The sequence below is a fragment of the Kwoniella newhampshirensis genome, chromosome 13, assembly GCF_039105145.1.
Source record: "Kwoniella newhampshirensis strain CBS 13917 chromosome 13, whole genome shotgun sequence".
NCBI classification, from domain to species: Eukaryota; Fungi; Basidiomycota; class Tremellomycetes; order Tremellales; family Cryptococcaceae; genus Kwoniella; species Kwoniella newhampshirensis.
In genome coordinates this window covers 715638-734944 of record NC_089966.1, presented here as the reverse complement: position 1 = coordinate 734944, position 19307 = coordinate 715638, and the positions used below count along the sequence as shown (strand labels likewise).

Below are 19307 nucleotides of genomic sequence, written 5' to 3'. Positions count from 1 at the left end.
ATCTTCTATCGTTGGACGCAAAGTCCTTCAATTTCACTCCCTCGACTCAGATAATGGGAACCCATCATGGCCCTTGTCCTATCTTGGAATATTCACAGCTATATCCACTTGTCCTGACCTATCTTGGAGACCTCGGTTCCAAATTTTTCCATTTTTGTTGTCAACATCAAATATCAACGGGTCTTCATTACGATCCCGCAGTATAGAACGATACCGAATGGCATAATACTATCACTTGATGATGGGATCGAGAAGCGATGCGTGCAAGCCCAAGAAAGTATGATGCAAGGTGAAAGGAATGGATGTATCAAAACAACTAACTACATGCCTGTACTCGAATACTATGCAAAACGTACAAAAATCCTTCTTCTCCTTCTTCTCCTTCTTCTTCTTCTTCTCCTGACACCGACCGAGCGACTGAACAATAGAATCAGTCTACCTCGATCGGTTCATCCTCTTCCACCACATGCTTCTTCATCTTCTTCCGCGGACTGACTTCAACTTCCACCTCCACCTCCATCTTACTCTTACTCTTCCTTGGAACCACCTTCTTCCCTTTATACTCTTCCACTGGGACCTCTTCGTAATCCGGTTTCGCTCTCAGTTCCGCTCTTCTCGCTTCAAATATGGTCATATCGATCGTGTCCAACGCCAACAATCTATGAATGTGGACTTTTCTCTCTTGTCCATATCTCCTGATCCGTCCTATCGCCTGAGTTTCCACCGCTCGATAGTTCAATAACGAATTAGTGAACAACGGTCCTAGGAAAATCGCATGGTTCGCAGTCGTCAGATTCGATCCGGCGGCACTGGCATCATTCATCTTCAGAAGGAGAACGCGATCTTTGCTGCCCGAGTCGGAACTGTCTTCGGATTGGAATCTGTCCAAAGTGTTCGCTCGTGATTTGACAGTACCACTCAAAGTCACATGGGAGATCCCTCCGGATCGCAAGGCCTCTCCTACTTTCCCGGCCAGATCTTCCCATTGGAGGAAGACCAATACTCTTTGGTCTTTGGGGATCGAATGGATCAGGTCGACGAGCTTCCGAAGTTTCGCGCCGTATCGACCGGAAGAGAGTTCACCTTCGATACCGAGTGATGTCACCTTGACAATATTCGTATGTCGGACGGCAGCATGGCACTCGTTCCCCTTGACACATCGTTGCGAGTCCGCAGCTTTCGTCATGCAGTCGAAACATGCCACATGGCCACAACACGACAAGACAGCCATCTCGGTCTTCGGGTCAAACGAAGGTTTGTGTCCACACGCAGAAGCTTCTAGGACCGCTTGACCTTCCGCTTCGTTCTTTTGCAGCTTTCTCACCACTTCGAAGAATCGCAAGGATCGAACTCGTGCGACTAGCTCTTTCGACAGTCTTCGCAGGAGATGGGTCTGTTCTCGCAATTGCCATTTCACATCTTCCACTTTTCCTCCTTTCTCCACTTTAGCCGATTTGCCGTCCGCCGGTTCTGACGGGATCACGCCATTCTTGATCCCACATTTCGCCATTACCTTGATGAGCCTTTCGGCAGCTTCGGAATCACCTTGGTGCTGTGACCTGTCGGAAGAGAAGTCGACCCATTCTTTGAAGTGTTGTCGATCGTCATCGCCTTTCCCGAAAGAACCCTTCTTTCTGATCCAGCAGTGAAGGGCGACAGCAATGTTGATGGACCGTTCCAAATCCTCTTCGCATCCGATGAGCTGCTTGCTTCGAGCGCCCGAAATATGCTCGCAAGCCTCTTGAGCTGATTTCTCATCTCGTTTCTTGTCGGTAAGATCAAGAGTGAAGTGACAACATCGTTTGAGTAGCGCTTCTTCAGCAGTCTTCGAATCGACAAGTGCCTCTTCTAGACGAGCGTTTCGATCACCTTGAGTAACATTTTTGAACTTGGTCTCCTTTCGTCTGTGATAAAGAATCCAAAGACATCAGTATTGACAGCTCTGCAGTCAGCACCTAGACTCACGCTTGCATTTCCAGAGCCTGCAAGTGATGCTCCAGCTCCAAGTACACCGCACCTTCAGATGCGGGCAGTTTGATAGTATGGATATGCTCCACCGTCGGTATATCGTCGATCTCTGCAATGTTCTGCCTTACAAAAGTGTTCAAGAACTCCTGCGCGAGATCGTCCCGTCGTCGATGCCATGCTTGGGAGTGTACTTCTCTGAAAGCGTGGAATTTCTCGGCTTGTGTCTGTTCCTTCGCTCGTGCTTTCTGAGCTTGAGCGTTTCCTTCAGCGTCGTCCTCGATTCCCAGATGGATACCCATGAAGGCGGCAATACTACGCGTGATCGTCAGTACTGTAAAGCATGTCGTCTTTTTCTTCACGCACCTTCGGATTGCGGGGAAATCGCTGACAGGTGGAGTACCGGACAGCACCCATTTGTAGCAGGACGAGAGACGTAGTAGAGCAGCTAAACTCTGCTTCTCAAGGTATGTGAATTCATCCGCAATGACACGTCGGAAGCTGTATCATTGAGGTCTAAGCTTCACTTCTCATCAACATGCGCAAGCACTCACCGGAACATATGCATGACCGGGTTTGAAAGCATTTTGAAGTTAGTGACCACACTGGAACTAGTGAACGATTCGACGCCTTTGGCCTTTCTGAAAGTCGGAATGGGCTCAGAGCTCATTTCGTCATCGTGGTCCTGCTCCGCCCATAAGCACATGTCCCATGCTCCATGAACCGTAACACTGGAACTTCATAAAGCACTGACACTTTCTTCCTCTTCCGAAGCCTCCCACTTCTCGACATCTTCTACAGTCGTAGGCTTGTCCTTTTTTTTCCCAGCCGCAGGATCCGCATCATATCTATCCCTGTAAGCCTGACCCTTCATCCTCTTTCCAAAATTGGCTGTCTTATGAGCTGTCTTCCTGCTTTCAGCAACTTCTTTGGCCAGTCTCTGCCTGTCCTGCATTGCCTTCTCAGCTTGTTCCGCGCCCCCTTCATGGCTCGCCAGAATCTCCGTTTGCGACTTCAAGCTCGTCATTGCAGTCTCCAATCGATCTGAAAAGAATCGTCCGCCTTGCTTGTCGTTCAACCAGTCTTCGGATTGAGCAGAGAGGTATTCGAATCTCTCCCAATAACCATCGGCTTCGAAAATCTCCGAAGCCATAACGATGATATCTGCCTTTGCGAGTTCTTGGATGCTCTTGGTTTGCAGATCCCTCATATTCTGGATGACGACGACCTTGAACATGTGCCCTGTGAATCGAGCGATCTCGCTGGGCCACTGCTTGGAAAGATGACCGGGAACGACAATCAGTGTAGCTTTGAGGTCGATCAAGCCAGGAGGCGCAGGCTCAGGTTCGGGTAGCCCCTTCGATTGAGCGATGAGGGCCAGGGAGATGATCGTTTTTCCATACCCGACTTGGTCGGCAATGACACCTCCACGGACCATGACTGGTCGCTCGGCTTTACCCTCCGCTCTCCAGCCCAGGGCAGGAAGAGCAGCTTCCGAAATCTCCTCTTCCACGAAAGTATGCGTTTTACCCTCCGTCTTCTCCTGCTCTAGCATCCACCAGAGAGATCGAAGCTGCTCTTTACGCAGGAATAGCTTGAAACCCTTTGGCTGAGGATGTTCCGGGTCCCGCTTATTGCTGGGGAGAATGAAGACACGCGGAGAGTGAGGCACATCCGCAATCTGACCGGGCGTGAGTCGCCAGGAGAGCTGAATCTTGCCTTTTTGATTACTAACAGGAAGTCGAGACAGAGCTCGATGAGCCAGGGAGACGATGTTGAGACCAATACGGAATGATCCGATGTCATTGTCGAGCCGGAGCTGAACAACGAAGGGAGCTGGACGATTCTTCAAAGCCTAGACAGTTGATGGGTGAAGGTCAGTACACGCTCAGGTCACGCTTAGGTGAGAGGCGGGAAGTACACACGCACATGCTCGTATCTACCAGCCTCGAGCTTGTCCTCGAAAGCAACAATGGTACTTTTGGTCTTCCCACCGTTTTTGTTGGGTTTACCCGCTTTTCTGATCCAATGGATTTTCGGAGCCCTTGGCGCGCACCTCTCGCAAGCTGTCCCAACGGTCTGCACTCACTGTCAGTGCTGTCCTTGAGGGGCTGTTCATCAAAGGACTCACATCGATCTCCGCCAGTGTGGTCCATCTGCTGAGCTTGTCAAGAGGAGGTAATCTTTCGGTGATCCAAGCGAGATTTGCGAAAGTGGCATTTCCATGATGCAGTAGATCGATCTCTCCCCAAGCCTTGTGTCTCCACATACTTTCCGAATGAGCGGGATTTAGGGGTACTCGGCAAGCCAGCAGGGCCGTAGCGTGGGTACATGCGTTGTTGTCGAGCTGGACCGAAATGGACGACGAAGAAGCGGGAATGGCATAGGTGGCTGTATCTCGACGGACCGAAGATGCATCGCCGTTGACAACAGCGATGTCGCTACCTCCCACAGCGGTGAGATGAGCTTCGTTGCAGATCACCCAACCACCGCGGACATCCAATTTGACCCTCTGCTCTGCCTTTGAATTTTCACGCCACTTGGATTCGAGCACCGCGATGACTGCTCGTTCAGTCCCATAATCAAGTCGCTCGGTGCTGGTCGAGAATACAAAGGCATCGTCTTCGGCTTCTCCACATCGAGTTGGATCGAGGAAGAAGAACAGTTGAGGGAGACCCTTGTCCGCTTCATCGTACTCCTTTTTGTGAAGTGAAGACATTGCCTGTCCACATTTGGGAAGGAGAGTGTATTTTCCTGAGAGTTTCCGATCAAGGGCTTTCTCTGCGTTGGGCGGAACTTGGACTTCGATCTGAGACCATCGTTGGGTTTTCTCCAGACCATCTTGGAGACCGAGAGCCGCTTGCCAAGTTGGCACAAGCTCGCCTCGACCGATGACGCTGATGTTGAAAGATTGTTGAGTGGGAACACACAGCTCCCATGGGCCACACAGGACGTCCTGTCCGTTGACGTCAAAACGTAGTCGAGCAATGGGATGGAGGAGAAGAGCTCGGAGTCTACTGTTATTTGGCTCAGTCGCTGGAGCTTTGATGGTGAGTCGCCATTCTGGTGTTCGGCTTTGAAGGAAGAGATCCAGCTGGGCGTGAGGTGCCTCATACACCGCTGTCCAGGTGTATTGCCTTTTAAGATACCTGAATCTGAACTCTGCATCTTCGACACCTTTGATAACCGCTCGGCTCCACAGCTTCCAGTCCTTTTCATCCACTGTACCTTTTCCGATCTTCTCGGCGTCGGACCTCAATTTGGCGAGAGACCGTTCGGTCAAACCAGCAATCTGTACTCGCATGGGCAACAACTCCTTGAATCGATGTTCGAACTCTCCAGGCTCGACCCGTACATTCTTGCAAGGAGCGTATTGATGGTCCGGTCGTCCACCGCACAATTTACATGCTCGATAGCCGCACGCTGTACATTCCTCGATTGGGGAAGCAGTTCCTGATTGACCTTCACACTGGCAGTGTCGCGAGCTTCTTTCTGCGTAGTCTAGAGTCTCGGTAAGACTAGCTTTGGACACTTTCGCGAGGTCGAGATCGGCCCGTTCAAGGTTGTCTTCGCCAATGATCCGCTTCGCCACAAGATCATCATGGACGGCAGCGTCTTTCAGGACTTTTGCAGCATCGGCAGCGGCATTTTGACCTTCCGTCAACTTGTCGAGAGCCACGCGCAGAGCAGAGAGCATCGACGCGCCAACAACTGTCGTGGTCATGGCATTACCAGCAAGATCCGCGAGCTGATCTTCATTCTCACTCGTGAGGAGAAGTTCTCGGACTGGAATACCTTGAAGAGCAAGCGCTTCTCGTCCGGTGACAGGTCCACCTCGAATGGTGACCCAGGGAATCATGTTTGGCGTCAGACAAGGTGCGAGAGCGGTTTTGGAAGATCCAGTCTGTCGATCAACATTCTGACTGACGTTCCAAATACAAGCCTTGAAGCCAGAATCGATGCCGTCTTTCGCCATTCGCAGAGTCGAGATCTCGAGAAGATCCAGGACTCTTTCTGTCTGGGTGAGAAGCCAGTCATTCCAGGTCCAATCGAGACCCTTACACACACCGGCCTCCTGCCACGATGTCAGAGGACGAAGCAATCCTAGCTTCTCCTCTTGCCTAGCTCGCTGATGTCTCGATTCGCACCTGTTCCAGTCGGTCGGCTTCCGTTGCGTGCCATCTCGTTGTTCTTTCGCGGACGCTAAGTCAAGTCGTGCTCGATGGATGTTGGGGTCGTCGGTCTGTAAAAGGAAAGCTTCGAAGGGAGACGACCAAGGTCTCTTCATGTCTTTGACGGTAGCTGCCCATTTCTCCGCAAGGTGATCACTGCTACCTCTTTTCATGGGAGTGGCAAAAAGATAAACTCGAGTACGGGTGTGGGGAATATAGAATTCCTTTGTGTCAAGGCTAGCAGAGCTTCATCAGCAGAGGTAACGCTGTCACGACCTCAATGGCGCCTACCGAGTAAATTGGGCATCGTAGTCTATCTGCGCGAAGTATTGTACGACCTTATCCCACGGCGCATTACACACGTTCTCTAATATGACGACCGGCGGTTGGTGCTTCTTGACCCATTGGAGCATTCCTCGGAACGTTCGACCTGACTCTCCATTGGCATCGATATCTTGTTGCACGTTATTCAAGTTCGAGTAATCGACACATGACGTTCCGGCAATGAGGATCTAAGTGAACCTCAGTCAATTGTTACCTCGTCCTCGCTCGCCCTGACACTTACATCAACATTACCCGGGACTTCGACCAAGGAACCATACGCTGTGTGCGCTCTCTTCTTCCCCAACTCAGTGACATCTCTGAACAGGATCGGAGGCGCAAAATTCCTTTCAATGTAAGCTTGCTTGAAAGGCTCAATTTCACATGAGAAGACGTGGTCGAACGCGAGAGGAAGACCGTGCTGCGCTTTGATAGCCTTGGCAATCATATTCAGAGCCAAAAGAGGGGACTCGGTCCCTCTACGGCCCATGGTTATCAGATTGGTTTCTGATCTAATGCGGTCCGCATCTACTTACGAGCACATAGTAGCGACTCGAAGCTTTCGTCCGTTCAGCTTTTTCACGAGTTGGACGATATCTGGAACCTGCAGGAGAGAAGTGAGCAACCTGTCCCCGTGACAGCGATAACTTAGCTCACCCTTGACACTAGGTGATCGAACATAGTCTCGATGTCGTTCATAGGTGGCAGATCCTCACTCATTGCTTTGATTGCAGATCTGATGTCTGCTTTTTGTCCCAAAGGCTTGACGCCGGTTTTGAAAGCACCCCTGAACGTGAATTGTCAGCTGATCGAATGGATATGTCACGATTGGGTGTGTGTGAGCAAACGCACAACTGGACTGGAGCCTTCTTGGGGCCCTTGACCTTGATGCCCCATCCACCTGAAGTCTTCTTCGCCGGTTTCGCCTTGGAAGTTTCTGCAGTCAACACCACAAATCAGTCGGTCGGTGTGGAAGAACGGAAGAGAAAACCGTAACATAAATCTCTCACTCGCCTTCCTCGTCGAATGAAGCAAGATCATCCTCGTCTTCTTCGACCGCTGCATCATCATCATCACCATCATCTTCCGACTTGAAATCCCCATCTGCGCCATCGTCATCATCTTCGCCATCGTCATCATCGTCATCCATGACGAAATCGCTCCCGTCGCTCTCATCGCTTTGGACCTTCTTCTTCTTTTCCTCCGATTTCCTCTTCTTCTTCTCCGGTTCTTTGGTCTTGGAGTATATTTCCACTTCGACTCTTGGTTGTCTGGCCTTTTCTTTTCCCTTCTTACTCGGTGTGGTCGGAGTATATTCTTCGTTCTCCTTGCCCTTTGGTCTCTTGTCGATCACTTCGAAGAAATTCTTGATACCTTGTCCTTTAGACGTGGCTATCGTTGTTGTAGGTTTAGTCCTTGAGGAATGGACAGAGGTGGAAGGTTGTCCTCTCTTCGGTGTCAACCTTGACGTTGACATCGACGAAAGTACCGATTTGCTTTCTGCTTCTCGCTTGACTTCCGCTATTTGCTTTGATCCTGGCTTACTGGGATATTTCTCGTAGAAAGCTTTGACAGGCGGATCATCGTCGTGAAATTCACTTGCCAAAGTCCATGACCGGTCTTTCACACCGTATCCAGTCCAGTGGATAAGGAATTCGAGGACTTTGCCATTTCTTGATCGGGTGAATCGAGAATCAACAATGTATTCCACTTCGTATTCCTCTTCTCCGAGATCTGATCCAGGAGCAACGGAGCCTTCGGACTCGGATTCGCGAGGAGTGGAAGGGGATTCGTCGTTGACTGATTCAAGAGGTGATGAAGCGACCTGCAAGCAGCAAGTAAGATGTCAATATCAGCTTGTGATCAGGAATCAGGAGTAGACGTTGACTACGGAGCATGTCACAAATCTTTATCCCTTGTTGTGTTGGGAATTGTCGAAGAGCACACCATCACCTCGAAAGTCGTTCGAGAACGAAAGTCAAAGCGTTTGCACTTACCCTCTTCCTCTTTTCTCCTCTATTTTCCCTTTTCAGCGAAGCCAGAGGTCTTCTAAAGACCCTCTCATCATCCTCATCCTCATCCTCATCCTCGCTGTCCATCGTCAGATCCACATCGACGTAGACTTTGTTCATCGACGCAGATCTTTTCAGATCACTCCGTTCCTTCGCAGGACTGGCAGAGATATTTATCGCCATGGTCGTTGATGGGTTGGGGTGGACCTGCACCCCTTGATCTGCCTGAGAGAAGAGTGCGAAGTGAGCCGGTATAAGTGGGGCAGTACCAAGATGGATATGAATGATGTATGTCAGAGCAAGAAGGAAAGAAATCAACAGAGCAGCTTCTGTAAGCTAAGCTCCCGCTTCAGCTCATGTTGCGACGTGTGTTTTCTTTTCCCTCACCGTACGGGCGCGTCCGGGAGACCTGAAATGGGACGCGACATGTGCTAATGTTGTCCGACATTTCACTAAAATCAAATCATTCACCCTGGATTCAACAACATCACAAATCTGGCCCTGTCACAAAGCCGGTGAAGCAAACCAATAGTCCAGGACATGGTGCACTGTGTGTCGAGAGACAATGATCACAAGCATCCATATGAGTGCGGATTGGAAGGTGTTCTTGCACCAGTCCAAGGCGGACTGAAATCAATTAGGTGGCCATAGAAGTATCATACAGAAAGCAAACCACGCATCTCACATCTTCCATTCCGTTTTCCCTCCTCACCATGGAGCTTCAAACCTCCCATCATCCACGGCACCACCTTTATCTTTCGACCCCAATGTCCCTCCCATCTTCCTTTTGGTCTTGCTCTTCCTCCCACCTAATGACTTGTAATTCTCTCTTGCCGCCATTTTCTTTTCCGTACTACTCAACGCAGCCTCACTTTCCGCTTCCGCCCACCTCGCCGCGCTTCCACTTCCCAGTCCCGAATAACCGTGTCCACCACCTCCTAGACCGTTGGGAGTCGAGAAACCCGATGAATGTAGACTAGAGATATCGACTCGTCTGCTATCTACCTCGGGTTCGGCAGTTGGATCGGTTCTCTTGAACGTATTTTTGAACGCTGTTTTCCACGATTTCTTGGACTCCATCTTGGTCCATTGGGGTTGGGGTGTGGAAGGCATAGGCGGTGTAGGAAGGGAAGACAGTCGTGGCGTCTTGTCATAAGGATCGAAAAATTCAATCTCGTGGTCGACTTTGCGTGTCTTACCGCCTTCGACATCAGGCAGTGCAATTCGGGGAAGGACGAGTGCACGATTTTGAAGGAACCAAACTGCAGTGAATGCAAGGCTATCAGCTTGGGCAAGTATGGTAGTCCAGCTTCGTGGGAGACATACCATAGTTCAGAGTGGACGATTTGTGCCATCGCTTCGAGACCCTATCGCATCTCGCGAGAGATTTGATATCCAGCGACAAGAAGATTCTTACTGCGATATGTGTTGGGAGAATGCGGAGCTGCGAGGGAAAGATTAGCCAGCGTTCAGTAAAACCTTTTTCAGGTGCTGCTGGTCCCCCTCAGCCATTCAGCCGACCAACATAACCTGAAGCCGCCGCTTCTGAATCACTCCAGCACCCCGCTACATTCCAGCTTTGGCGCTCCGGTCAAGCCGGACCTATATCCCGCGAGTACCACCCCGTAAACCAACTCACCGGATCTTTCGTATTCTTCCCACCTAAAGCACTGGGCAATCTCTGACCCAACTGCATCCCTTTCCCCGTGGGCGTACCCGGTCTCGTCCCCTTCCCTACACTGATCATCTCGTCCTCATCCGTCTCTTCATCGCCACTACCGCTGACGGAGCCGCCTGTCGATGATGAGGTGGTGATGGATTCGCGATCGTGTTCCGGGTCGTAATGACGCGAGGAGCCGAGTGAAGAGGGCGGTCGAGGCGTGTGGGATTGTTGGTGTACTTGTTGAGAAACGTGCAGGTTTTGGAGAGCAGTTTGAAGTAGGGATGTGGTGGACATGATGCAAGAGTCAAACGATTCGGTGCGCCTATGATTCTCTGTGACACTCAGTGGTGCGCTATTCCATGGGCAGATGAATGGATGAGTGATAATGATATCTGTGTGATTGAGTTGATATAGCGGATGGCAAAAACAGTTTTGAATGGGATAGGGGAGGATTTTGAATGGGGTGTATGGCTTTACCCCACTCAAGCGATGACGTAGCACTTTTGCTCTCACAGATTTGATTCCGCGCAACCCGAACTCTGGCGCCCTGTCATTTTGCTGGACACTCCAGTAACATTGACAATGTTAATGGTCTGTCTGCCTTGGCTCCATTGCCCCAAGGGACCAAGCAAGAGATGCATTTATCTTATACTACTGTCACTCAAGAAGAGTCAAAGGAACGCAATCTCCTCCCGACTTCTGCCCACAGACACCCAATGACCTGATTAAGCGTTGTAGGTAGAAGAAGAGACGTTACCAGAGGTAGCGGTCCACCTAACGTGCACATCCTCGCTCTCGCTGAGGTGGTCGTTGCCCATACCGGGAACGACTCGGAAGGTGTGGGCTACGAAATGACATCAGTTGATTTGACAATGATGATGAGTTGACGAGCCCTACTCACCACCGAAGAAGTCTCGCTGTCCTTGAATAAGGTTAGCGGGAAGGGTCTCGGTCCTGTAACCGTCGAAGAAGGACAAGGCGGTGGTGTGGGCAGGGATGGGAATACCCCAGAGAGTGGATTGAGCAATGACTCGTCTCCATCCGGCCTGAGCAGTCTCGAGGGCCGACAAGAAGAAGGGGGAGAGAAGGATGTTCTCAAGCGCGGGGTTCTCTCGGTAAGCGGCGGTGATGTCGGAAAGGAAGACCGACTAGATCGTGCAGTGTCAGTCAACGGTGGTTCACTCGAAAATCAACTCTAGACGCACCTTGATAATACAACCACCTCGCCACATGGCAGCGATACCGGCGTTGTTCAAGTGCCAGCTGTTAACCTTGGCAGCCTCACGCATGAGCATGAAACCCTGAGCGTAGGAGATGATCTTGGAGGCGTAAAGAGCCTGCTCGAGGTCACTGAGATCAGAGTCAGCAGCTTGTACAATGGCACGTTGCTAGGCCTCGCTACTCACTCGATGAACTGTTGCTTGTCGCCCTGGAAGGGTTGTCGCTCGGGACCCTTGATGGCCTTGGAGGCCCTCACTCGCTCGTCCTTGATGGCGGAGAGACATCGGGCAAAGACAGCCTCACCGATAAGGGTGACGGGCATACCGTTATCGAGAGCGTCGATAGCAGTCCACTTTCCGGTACCCTTCTGACCAGCCTTGTCAAGGATCTTTCGGACCATGGGAACACCGTCAGTGTCGTTGAATCGGAGGATGTCTCGGGTGATCTCGATGAGGAAAGAGTCGAGGACACCGCCGTTCCACTAAAAGAGAACCAAGTAAGCAAATGCCGAACTAAGAGGAGGGTCGCCCTCGCCCTCTCACCTTGTCGAAGATGTCGGCGATCTCCTTCTCCTCAAGACCGAGACCTCGCTTGAGGATGTCATAAGCCTCAGCGATCAATTGCATGTCTCCGTACTCGATACCGTTGTGAACCATCTTGACGTAGTGACCGGAACCGGTCTCACCGACCCAGTCGCAACAGGGCTCGCCCTGAGCCTGAGCAGCGGTCTTCTCTGTATGCGCGAGAAACGCCATCAGAACGCATTCTCGTCGTTTGTATGAATTTGAAGCTTACGGAAGATCTCCTTGATGTGGGGCCAAGCGGCGTCGGAACCACCGGGCATGAGGGAAGGACCGTTTCGGGCACCCTCCTCACCACCAGAGACACCGGAACCGACGAACAAGAGACCCTTGGCCTCGAGCTCGTGAGTTCGTCGGATGGAGTCGGGGTAGTGAGAGTTACCGCCGTCAATGATGATGTCACCCTTCTCGAGGTGGGGCTCGAGCTGAGCAATGAAGTCGTCGACGGCTTGACCGGCCTTGACGAGGAGGATGATTCGCCTGGGGGTCTTGAGCTTGGAGGTGAGCTCTTGGATGGAGTGGGCACCGATGATGTTGGTTCCTATACAGAACGTCAGTCGACGGTTTATCGATGAGGAAGCCTGTGTGAGTGTATAGACTCACCCTTAGCCTCGTTCTCGAGGAAGTGGTCGACCTTGGAGATGGTTCTGTAAGATTGCTTGATCAGCAATTGTAACTGATCCGCAGTCGGACCCGAGCACACTCACCGGTTGTAGGCGCAGACCTTGAAGCCCTTGTCGTTCATGTTGAGGATCAAGTTTTGACCCTGTGTACATTGTGGGATGTGTGTAGGGAGACAGTAACAAAGATGGGAAATTCATGGCAAATCAATAAAGGTCAATGACGTGTCCGATTCTCTTCTAGGTGGAAGCTGATGACAGTCGCTGCTGACACAGCGGAGGAAGAGACATACCATGACGGCCAAACCGATGAGACCAACGTCGGCGCTATCAAAGACGTCCTTGTCAGTACCATGCTGATCGATACCAAGCACGAGAAATTCGATCCGGAACACCGGGCCGCGGGACAGTAGTGTATCCACCTAGACCATCTGCTCCTTCCATGTGCCCAGTGGTCCTGATGGTAGTCGACGAGTATGCGCGGGAGATCAACTCACAGTTCAGAAGACATCTTGGATATGTTTTTAGTGAGGTGGTAGCAGGGAGAAGAGAAGAGGACACGAGAGACTGTTTACTCGAGAAGAACACAAAAGTAGAAAGTGTGTATATATAATAGATGAGAAAAGAAAAGAGAGATGGAGACGGATGGAAGGTTGCTCTGGTTTGGTGAATGCGCCCGTTGTCGCCCCGAATTCAGGGTCCTTGAGGTTGGGAAAGGGTTCAAATCAAGTTGAAGAGCGTGAAAAGTGGACATCCCCCTCTTTCCCCCCCTTTCCCCCTCCACTTCCCACTTCCCACTCTATGACGCCGTTAGTGGCAGTACAACGGAAACGGGATATCAATCTTTCCCCCCCAACTCCCCAAAAAACAGCATGCCATTCGGTTCCACGAGAGAGTAGTCTATCATCCAGTTCCGTGCAGTACTGACCGGCATCATGTAACACCGCACACGCTGGTGAAATGGGACTGCAGATCAGTCGCATGTGTGATGCTAGCAATGGTACTGAAAGACTCGGCGGTGTATAATCCAGAACGAAAAGCGGCAACAGCCTTGTATGTTCGAACCGCAAAGCCGGCCGAAGTTGTGCGAGGCTTGCCACACAAAAGTCGCTGTCCGCCGTCATTTACCGCTGCACTTCATGTAAATCGTTCCGCAGGCTTGTCACTTCCTGACACACACAATGAAATACTCTGACCGCTTGTTACGCTTGTTACGTTTTACATGATACATGGCGTTGACACTGACATGTCCTGTACAACTTTCCCACTCAAGCGTTAGTCTCCATATCTCGAAACAGAGATGCTGTATGATGCGGCCCACTCCTTCCATCCTCCGGCCTAATGTCTCCCGGTCACGCACCCTCGTTGGGAACTTGAGCCGGTTCCTACTCGATGACAGCGGATCAGCTTGTATGCTCAAGAGGTTGTTCTTCCAGCGCAATTTGTCTAATGCAACACTCACCCGATCCCAATCTTTGACAGCTTGATCGATCCATCCTCTGATATCCAATAATGCCTTGTCGACTCCAGCACCTCTCGAATGGCCCTCTTCTTCCTCTTCGCCTTGGACCTGCTCTTCCCCGTTCTGGCGAGCACCGCCATGACCTGTGTCTGGGCCGTCTCTTCCTTCAGATGGTGCCTCTTCCGTTGCAGGATCAGGGTTTCCTATCTCCTCAGCGGTGACAGCTGCTACCGCGTCCTCCGCACCTCCCTCTTGCTCTTCCGCTCCTGTTCTCTCTCCTTCCGCACTGGCCACAGCGTCTCTCACGGCTCTTCTCCCCTCCAGCTCCTTCAAGACCCGCGCTCTTTGCACGCCTAAACCTTCTTGCTCGCTTTTCAGGTGTTCGACCATCGATTTGAGACTCTCTAATTCCGCCCTCAGACCAATTAGCTTCCCATGACTTCCCAATAGGTCCTTTCGCATCTCCTTCACGTTTTCCACGGACGAATCATCCCCTTCTTGTTGTTGTTGTTGTTCTTGGTCCTGTCCGTCTTTCAGGCTAGACAGTTCCAAAGATCGCATGAGGACTGTCGTTTTGGCTTGCACCAGCTCGTTGATCAGTTTGGAGACATAGTTGTGATCTATTCCAGATCCCACTATCTGAGCGGGAGGTGCGGGTGAAGTGGAAGGTCCTGCGGGACCTGACGAAGTGAGGAGATGATCTAAGCCCGTTTCATCTTGTAATGCCATGGATGATGGGCCTGAGGGCTGTCTTGAGTTGAGAAGGCTCGATAGACGTGCGCGAAGTCGTTGGTTCTCGTCCTGCATATTTGCGACATTGAGTTCGAGCGCCATCCTGATCAATCTGGCATCAGCATGTGTTGCACCTATGTGTACAGCTAGACCTGTTGGTCGACCCAGGTCGTCATACTCGATGTCACTAGGAACACTCACAATTCTCCTCGTCGTTTATTTCGACTTCGTTCTGCCGCTTTCCTATTCTGGGCCTTCTGCCGTTCCTTCTTCTCTGCGGCTGTCAATCTCCTCCCATTCTGATTCACCATATCATCCGACTCATCTCCTCCTCCAAATCCTCCGAATTCATTCGGAGCAGGCAACTGAACGCTTTCATCTTGGAGTGACGATATTAGTGGTCTTGTCGATTGGTCGTCCTCTTCACCCAGCAAGACCGCCGGTAATGAATCCTCTTCTGGTACTGGCTCCTGGCCGTGACCTTGACCTTGATCTTCCATGACAACGAAATCACCATCATCGTGATCCTCGTCCGCTATGATCGAATGATGTTGAACAACACCAGCAGGATGGCCCTCGGACGTGGTTCCGTCCATCACGACATCATCGTCGTCGAGAGGCTGGGCGAAATCCACTTCGGCCTGTCGTAATATATCATGATATTCATCCAAGTCTGTCGCCATGTTATGATTGTACGCTCGATCACTTTGTCGGTATCCAGATTGGCTTGGGTGGTAATGTGATTCCAATGATCAGTCGCGTCTGAGAGGGAGGAATGTGACGTGGGTATTGAGCAACGACAAAAACACTTTTGATGATACCGAGATGGGAATTCGAATTGGTTTGATAGTCGACGCATGATGTGTGATTGTAGCTGGTCACGTTTCTACCGTCTGCGGGACGGAATGAGGGAAAAGTCAATCTTCATTACGTAACATACTCATTTCCTCCCTGTTCCCCACCTCCACAGGTCCTTGCAACTCCAGCGGTGACGACGTGGTAGTGATATATCCGATCTTGTCAACTCATGTCAATTCAAGCCAGAAGATATTCAAATCACTCGCGATCACTTGGAAACCACAACATCAACCGTGGAACTACTCTCTCCCTCACAAGGATAATAAGCTATTACACACCGACCTCTTGCAGCATTGCGGACATACGAATCACAATGGGAGTTACTGAAACTGGCAAGACCATCATCCTCAATACTGCATCGGTGAGCTGACTTCAGATCCACGATCGCCTTGGGACGAAGAGAGAAATTGACACCATGCTACAGGGAGCCAGTGCCGAGATCTAGTGCGTCTAATTCCAGATCACTGCAATCCTGGCCGGGGCATCATAACTGACATTTGTGACTTTCAATCCTTTGCCTACATTGATCTGTACCTCTCATCGCCTGTTCTCAACGAATACTCTCGCAGCCTCTTCGGTGCTACTGTCACCTCTTGGAAGTCGGGCGGCAAAGAACGTCTGTTCCTCAGTGGCAAATCCGCTCTCGACTCGTCCAAGCCCGTGAGTCCTGGTGAACCGGCTGAAGTTAGCTTTGCATTCGTTCGGTTTGCTCCTTTATGTGCTGACGAAGGCTAGATCCGAGGTGGTATCCCCATTGTCTTCGTGAGTATCTCTACCGAGGTGCCCCATCCTCTGGCCTCCTGGACATACGCTGACATTTGTGTCCGTAGCCCATCTTCGGCCCTCCCCCTTCGTCTCCTCCAGAATACGCCGCTTTGTCCCAGCATGGTTTCGCTCGTACTCAGGACTGGACTCTTGACAAGATCGTGATGGATAGACCTGAAGGTGTCTCTATCCGACTTGCAGCTCCTCCACCTCCCGATTCCTTCCCTCACAGGTTCACCCTTGCGTACGTTGTCACCTTGACCGAACATCAGTTATCAACCGATCTCCACATCACAAACACTGGCTCGGAAGACTTCATCTTCCAAGCTTTGTTGCACAACTATCTGGCTGTGCCTGATTCTAGCAAGATCAAGATCAACGGTGTTGACGCTGGTACTGTCTACAAGGATAAGGTCCTCGGTATGAAATTGGACGAATCGGACGGAAACCCTCTGGTCATTGACAAGGAGATCGACCGGTGAGCTCCTGCCATAGAGACCAGATCGCAGAAGCAATAAATCCAGCCGCTGAATGCTTATTCATACGCAGAGTTTACCAAAAGGTCCCGTCACAGGAGATTACTGTTGACGACGGTGCAGGATCAGGCTTCAAAGTCCGCTTCAGGGGCTTCGAGGAGTGAGTGTGGCTCAACATGTTGAACTGTGCAACGATCTTACTAACCGTCCCTAGCTGTACAATCTGGAACCCTCAAGAGGCGACTGGAAGCAAGATGGCCGACATGGAGGACAAGGGATGGGTGAGTGCTGGTGATAGAGGAAGTCCAGCGCCACGCACAGCACTGATGAGACCGATAACTCGTAGGAGAGATACGTCTGCATTGAGCCAGGATATGTCCGAGAGTTCAAAACCTTGCCTGCTGGGGAAGAGTTCATTGGAGCTCAAGTCATCACCGCTCTCTGAACCACGTCGAGTAGTGCATATCACAGTCTATCACGAGATGCGAAGCTGTAGGAGACGTGTCAAAGCATTATGCAGGAGAATACTCGAAATGTGGATGTACAGCAGTTTGCAAATAGCCACTTTGTTGCAGAACCTTCCAGACCCCACGTCATGATACCTTTTCCCACGTGGTTTGGTGGTGATCACTAACTACTCCCCTTTCTTTCGAAAGTCCTCTCGTCGACTTCGATCCAACATGCTCAACTTCATCCATACAGTTACATCTCAATCACAGACAAAAAGAAAGACGATACAATAGACAAAATGGCCCCTATCCACCCTGAGATCATGTACGCTGAGCGTTCTTCAGCCTCTGAGCCTGAAAAGGTGAGTCGTCAAGCCCACATCATACATCGCATTTTGCCGGAGAGGAAGTGCTCAGACAGAAGAGGGAATCGTTCTTCCATCACGTTCGGATGATTGTAGTCTTTCTATCTGCACCGTCTCGAAACCCCTTGTCATCTCATGAGCGGGATGTTTGTTCAGTCACTGACCGTTCGATGTTCAGAACGTCATCTACTTCACCATCAATGCCCCTGATGTCGTTGGAGAACCCAAGTTGGACATCAAACCCACCGAGATCTCTTTCTCTGCCAAAGCCGGAGAGTGAGTGTCTTCTCTGTGTATTTCTTTTGAATAGACGAAGGTACAATACAGTATCAGTCGCGCCTGTGTGAGATCGAAGCAAGACGTAGACGACACCAACATTGGTGCCCTTGGGTGGGCAGGATAAATGGGAGAAAAACACGCAGAACTTTCGATAGGAAGGGTGGATGTGTCCCCTGAAGGTAATACTGACGCTTACTCGTTTATAGCACATCTAAAGGTGTCCCGGAGAAGGAGTTTGCTTTCGACCTCCAGCTCTTTGACGAGATCATCCCCGAGGTATGTCTCTCTCACCTCCCTCCTTCGTCCACATACAACTCGACATCACTCACCTCCTTCCTCCGCACCTCGACTCCTCGCCTCCATATACGACCTCCAACTCGCCGACTTCTTGTCCCTTCTTCGTGCAATGACTGACCTACTATCACCCTACACAGGAGACCAAGAAAGTCGTCACTTCCCGAGCTATCGTCCTCGTTTTGAGGAAGAAGACCGCCAAGGCAGAGTACTGGCAAAGGTTGACAAAGGAGAAGCCTAACAGAAACTGGATCAAGACCGATTTCTCCAAGGTGAGTGAGGCTGAATCATCACTGCTTGTGGCGTTGCGGGGACGAGAATTGTGCTCGAGTGATGCTGATGTGTCTTTTCCAGTGGGTGGACGAGGACGAGCAAGAGGAGGCTGAGGAGTGAGTCGCATGACGTTTCACTTGGTCGACTTTTGTTGATATCAAGTAGCCTTACCGCCGGTGAGGACCCTATGGCCGGGATGGGAGGCATGGGTGGTATGCCTGGAATGGGTGGCATGGGTGGTATGGGTGGCATGCCCGGTATGGAAGGTATGGGTGGCATGGGTGGCATGGGCGGTATGGGCGGCATGGACTTCGTGAGTTTATGTTCCTCTTCGCTCTACAGATATCAATTGCACAATCTGCTTGACCTTTATACTATTCATGCTTGTGCGTGATCCCGGTGACGATAGCTGACCTCCAACGCCTCGCAGTCCAAAATGATGGAGCAAATGGGCGGTATGGGCGCTCTTGGTGGTGCCGGCGGACCCGGTGGTCCCGACTTCGGCGCTGACTCCGACGACGACGATGTCCCCGAGGGTGAGGAGGCTGAGGCTGAGGCTGGTGAGGACAAGGGCAAGGGCAAAGAGGCCAGCGTGAGTTGATCTGGCTTCTGAGCCTGTGCAACTAGTTGATTTGACACTGACATTGTGCGTCTAGCTCGACGACGTTGAGTAAGTGGAATGTATGAGATGGGAAGCAGTCACATGAAGATGCGGCGCTGTGTCAGCTGGAAGACAAAAGACATTTGCTATCACATGCATATATATAAAGGTGATTGTATTGTGGATGGGTTGCAGCAG

The 19307-nt window shown here is 51.1% G+C and overlaps 6 protein-coding genes across 6 annotated transcripts; 2 read left to right on the top strand and 4 right to left on the bottom strand.

Annotated features, from left to right (window-relative positions):
- Window positions 1–430: 430 nt before the first annotated feature.
- Window positions 431–8653, bottom strand: IAR55_006230 (uncharacterized protein; the record flags this gene model as incomplete). Its single annotated transcript, XM_066949315.1, has 14 exons — window positions 431–1904; window positions 1966–2280; window positions 2332–2466; window positions 2520–2650; window positions 2720–3820; window positions 3895–4044; window positions 4097–6374; window positions 6429–6649; window positions 6703–6937; window positions 6995–7062; window positions 7116–7245; window positions 7311–7395; window positions 7473–8283; window positions 8456–8653. 14 exons carry the CDS (start codon window positions 8651–8653, stop codon window positions 431–433), a joined length of 7332 nt encoding a protein of 2443 aa, XP_066800323.1.
- A 525-nt stretch (window positions 8654–9178) lies between these two features.
- Window positions 9179–10427, bottom strand: IAR55_006229 (uncharacterized protein; the record flags this gene model as incomplete). Its single annotated transcript, XM_066949314.1, has 3 exons — window positions 9179–9732; window positions 9797–9914; window positions 10110–10427. The coding sequence occupies 3 exons, from the start codon at window positions 10425–10427 to the stop codon at window positions 9179–9181; spliced, it is 990 nt and encodes a 329-aa protein (XP_066800322.1).
- A 431-nt stretch (window positions 10428–10858) lies between these two features.
- On the bottom strand, window positions 10859–13066 carry IAR55_006228 (6-phosphogluconate dehydrogenase, decarboxylating 1; the record flags this gene model as incomplete). Its single annotated transcript, XM_066949313.1, has 10 exons — window positions 10859–10977; window positions 11035–11281; window positions 11339–11483; window positions 11540–11835; window positions 11897–12087; window positions 12150–12476; window positions 12539–12582; window positions 12643–12701; window positions 12849–12882; window positions 13053–13066. The coding sequence occupies 10 exons, from the start codon at window positions 13064–13066 to the stop codon at window positions 10859–10861; spliced, it is 1476 nt and encodes a 491-aa protein (XP_066800321.1).
- Window positions 13067–13907: 841 nt separating this feature from the next.
- On the bottom strand, window positions 13908–15432 carry IAR55_006227 (uncharacterized protein; the record flags this gene model as incomplete). The annotated part of the gene is made up of 3 exons (XM_066949312.1): window positions 13908–13940; window positions 14018–14852; window positions 14951–15432. 3 exons carry the CDS (start codon window positions 15430–15432, stop codon window positions 13908–13910), a joined length of 1350 nt encoding a protein of 449 aa, XP_066800320.1.
- Window positions 15433–15920: 488 nt separating this feature from the next.
- IAR55_006226 (uncharacterized protein) lies at window positions 15921–17293 on the top strand (the record flags this gene model as incomplete). Its single annotated transcript, XM_066949311.1, has 8 exons — window positions 15921–15968; window positions 16032–16051; window positions 16177–16267; window positions 16343–16369; window positions 16438–16850; window positions 16922–17008; window positions 17063–17129; window positions 17195–17293. The coding sequence occupies 8 exons, from the start codon at window positions 15921–15923 to the stop codon at window positions 17291–17293; spliced, it is 852 nt and encodes a 283-aa protein (XP_066800319.1).
- Window positions 17294–17596: 303 nt separating this feature from the next.
- On the top strand, window positions 17597–19182 carry IAR55_006225 (uncharacterized protein; the record flags this gene model as incomplete). Its single annotated transcript, XM_066949310.1, has 8 exons — window positions 17597–17659; window positions 17841–17938; window positions 18148–18217; window positions 18376–18507; window positions 18590–18624; window positions 18674–18821; window positions 18939–19100; window positions 19165–19182. 8 exons carry the CDS (start codon window positions 17597–17599, stop codon window positions 19180–19182), a joined length of 726 nt encoding a protein of 241 aa, XP_066800318.1.
- Window positions 19183–19307: the final 125 nt, after the last annotated feature.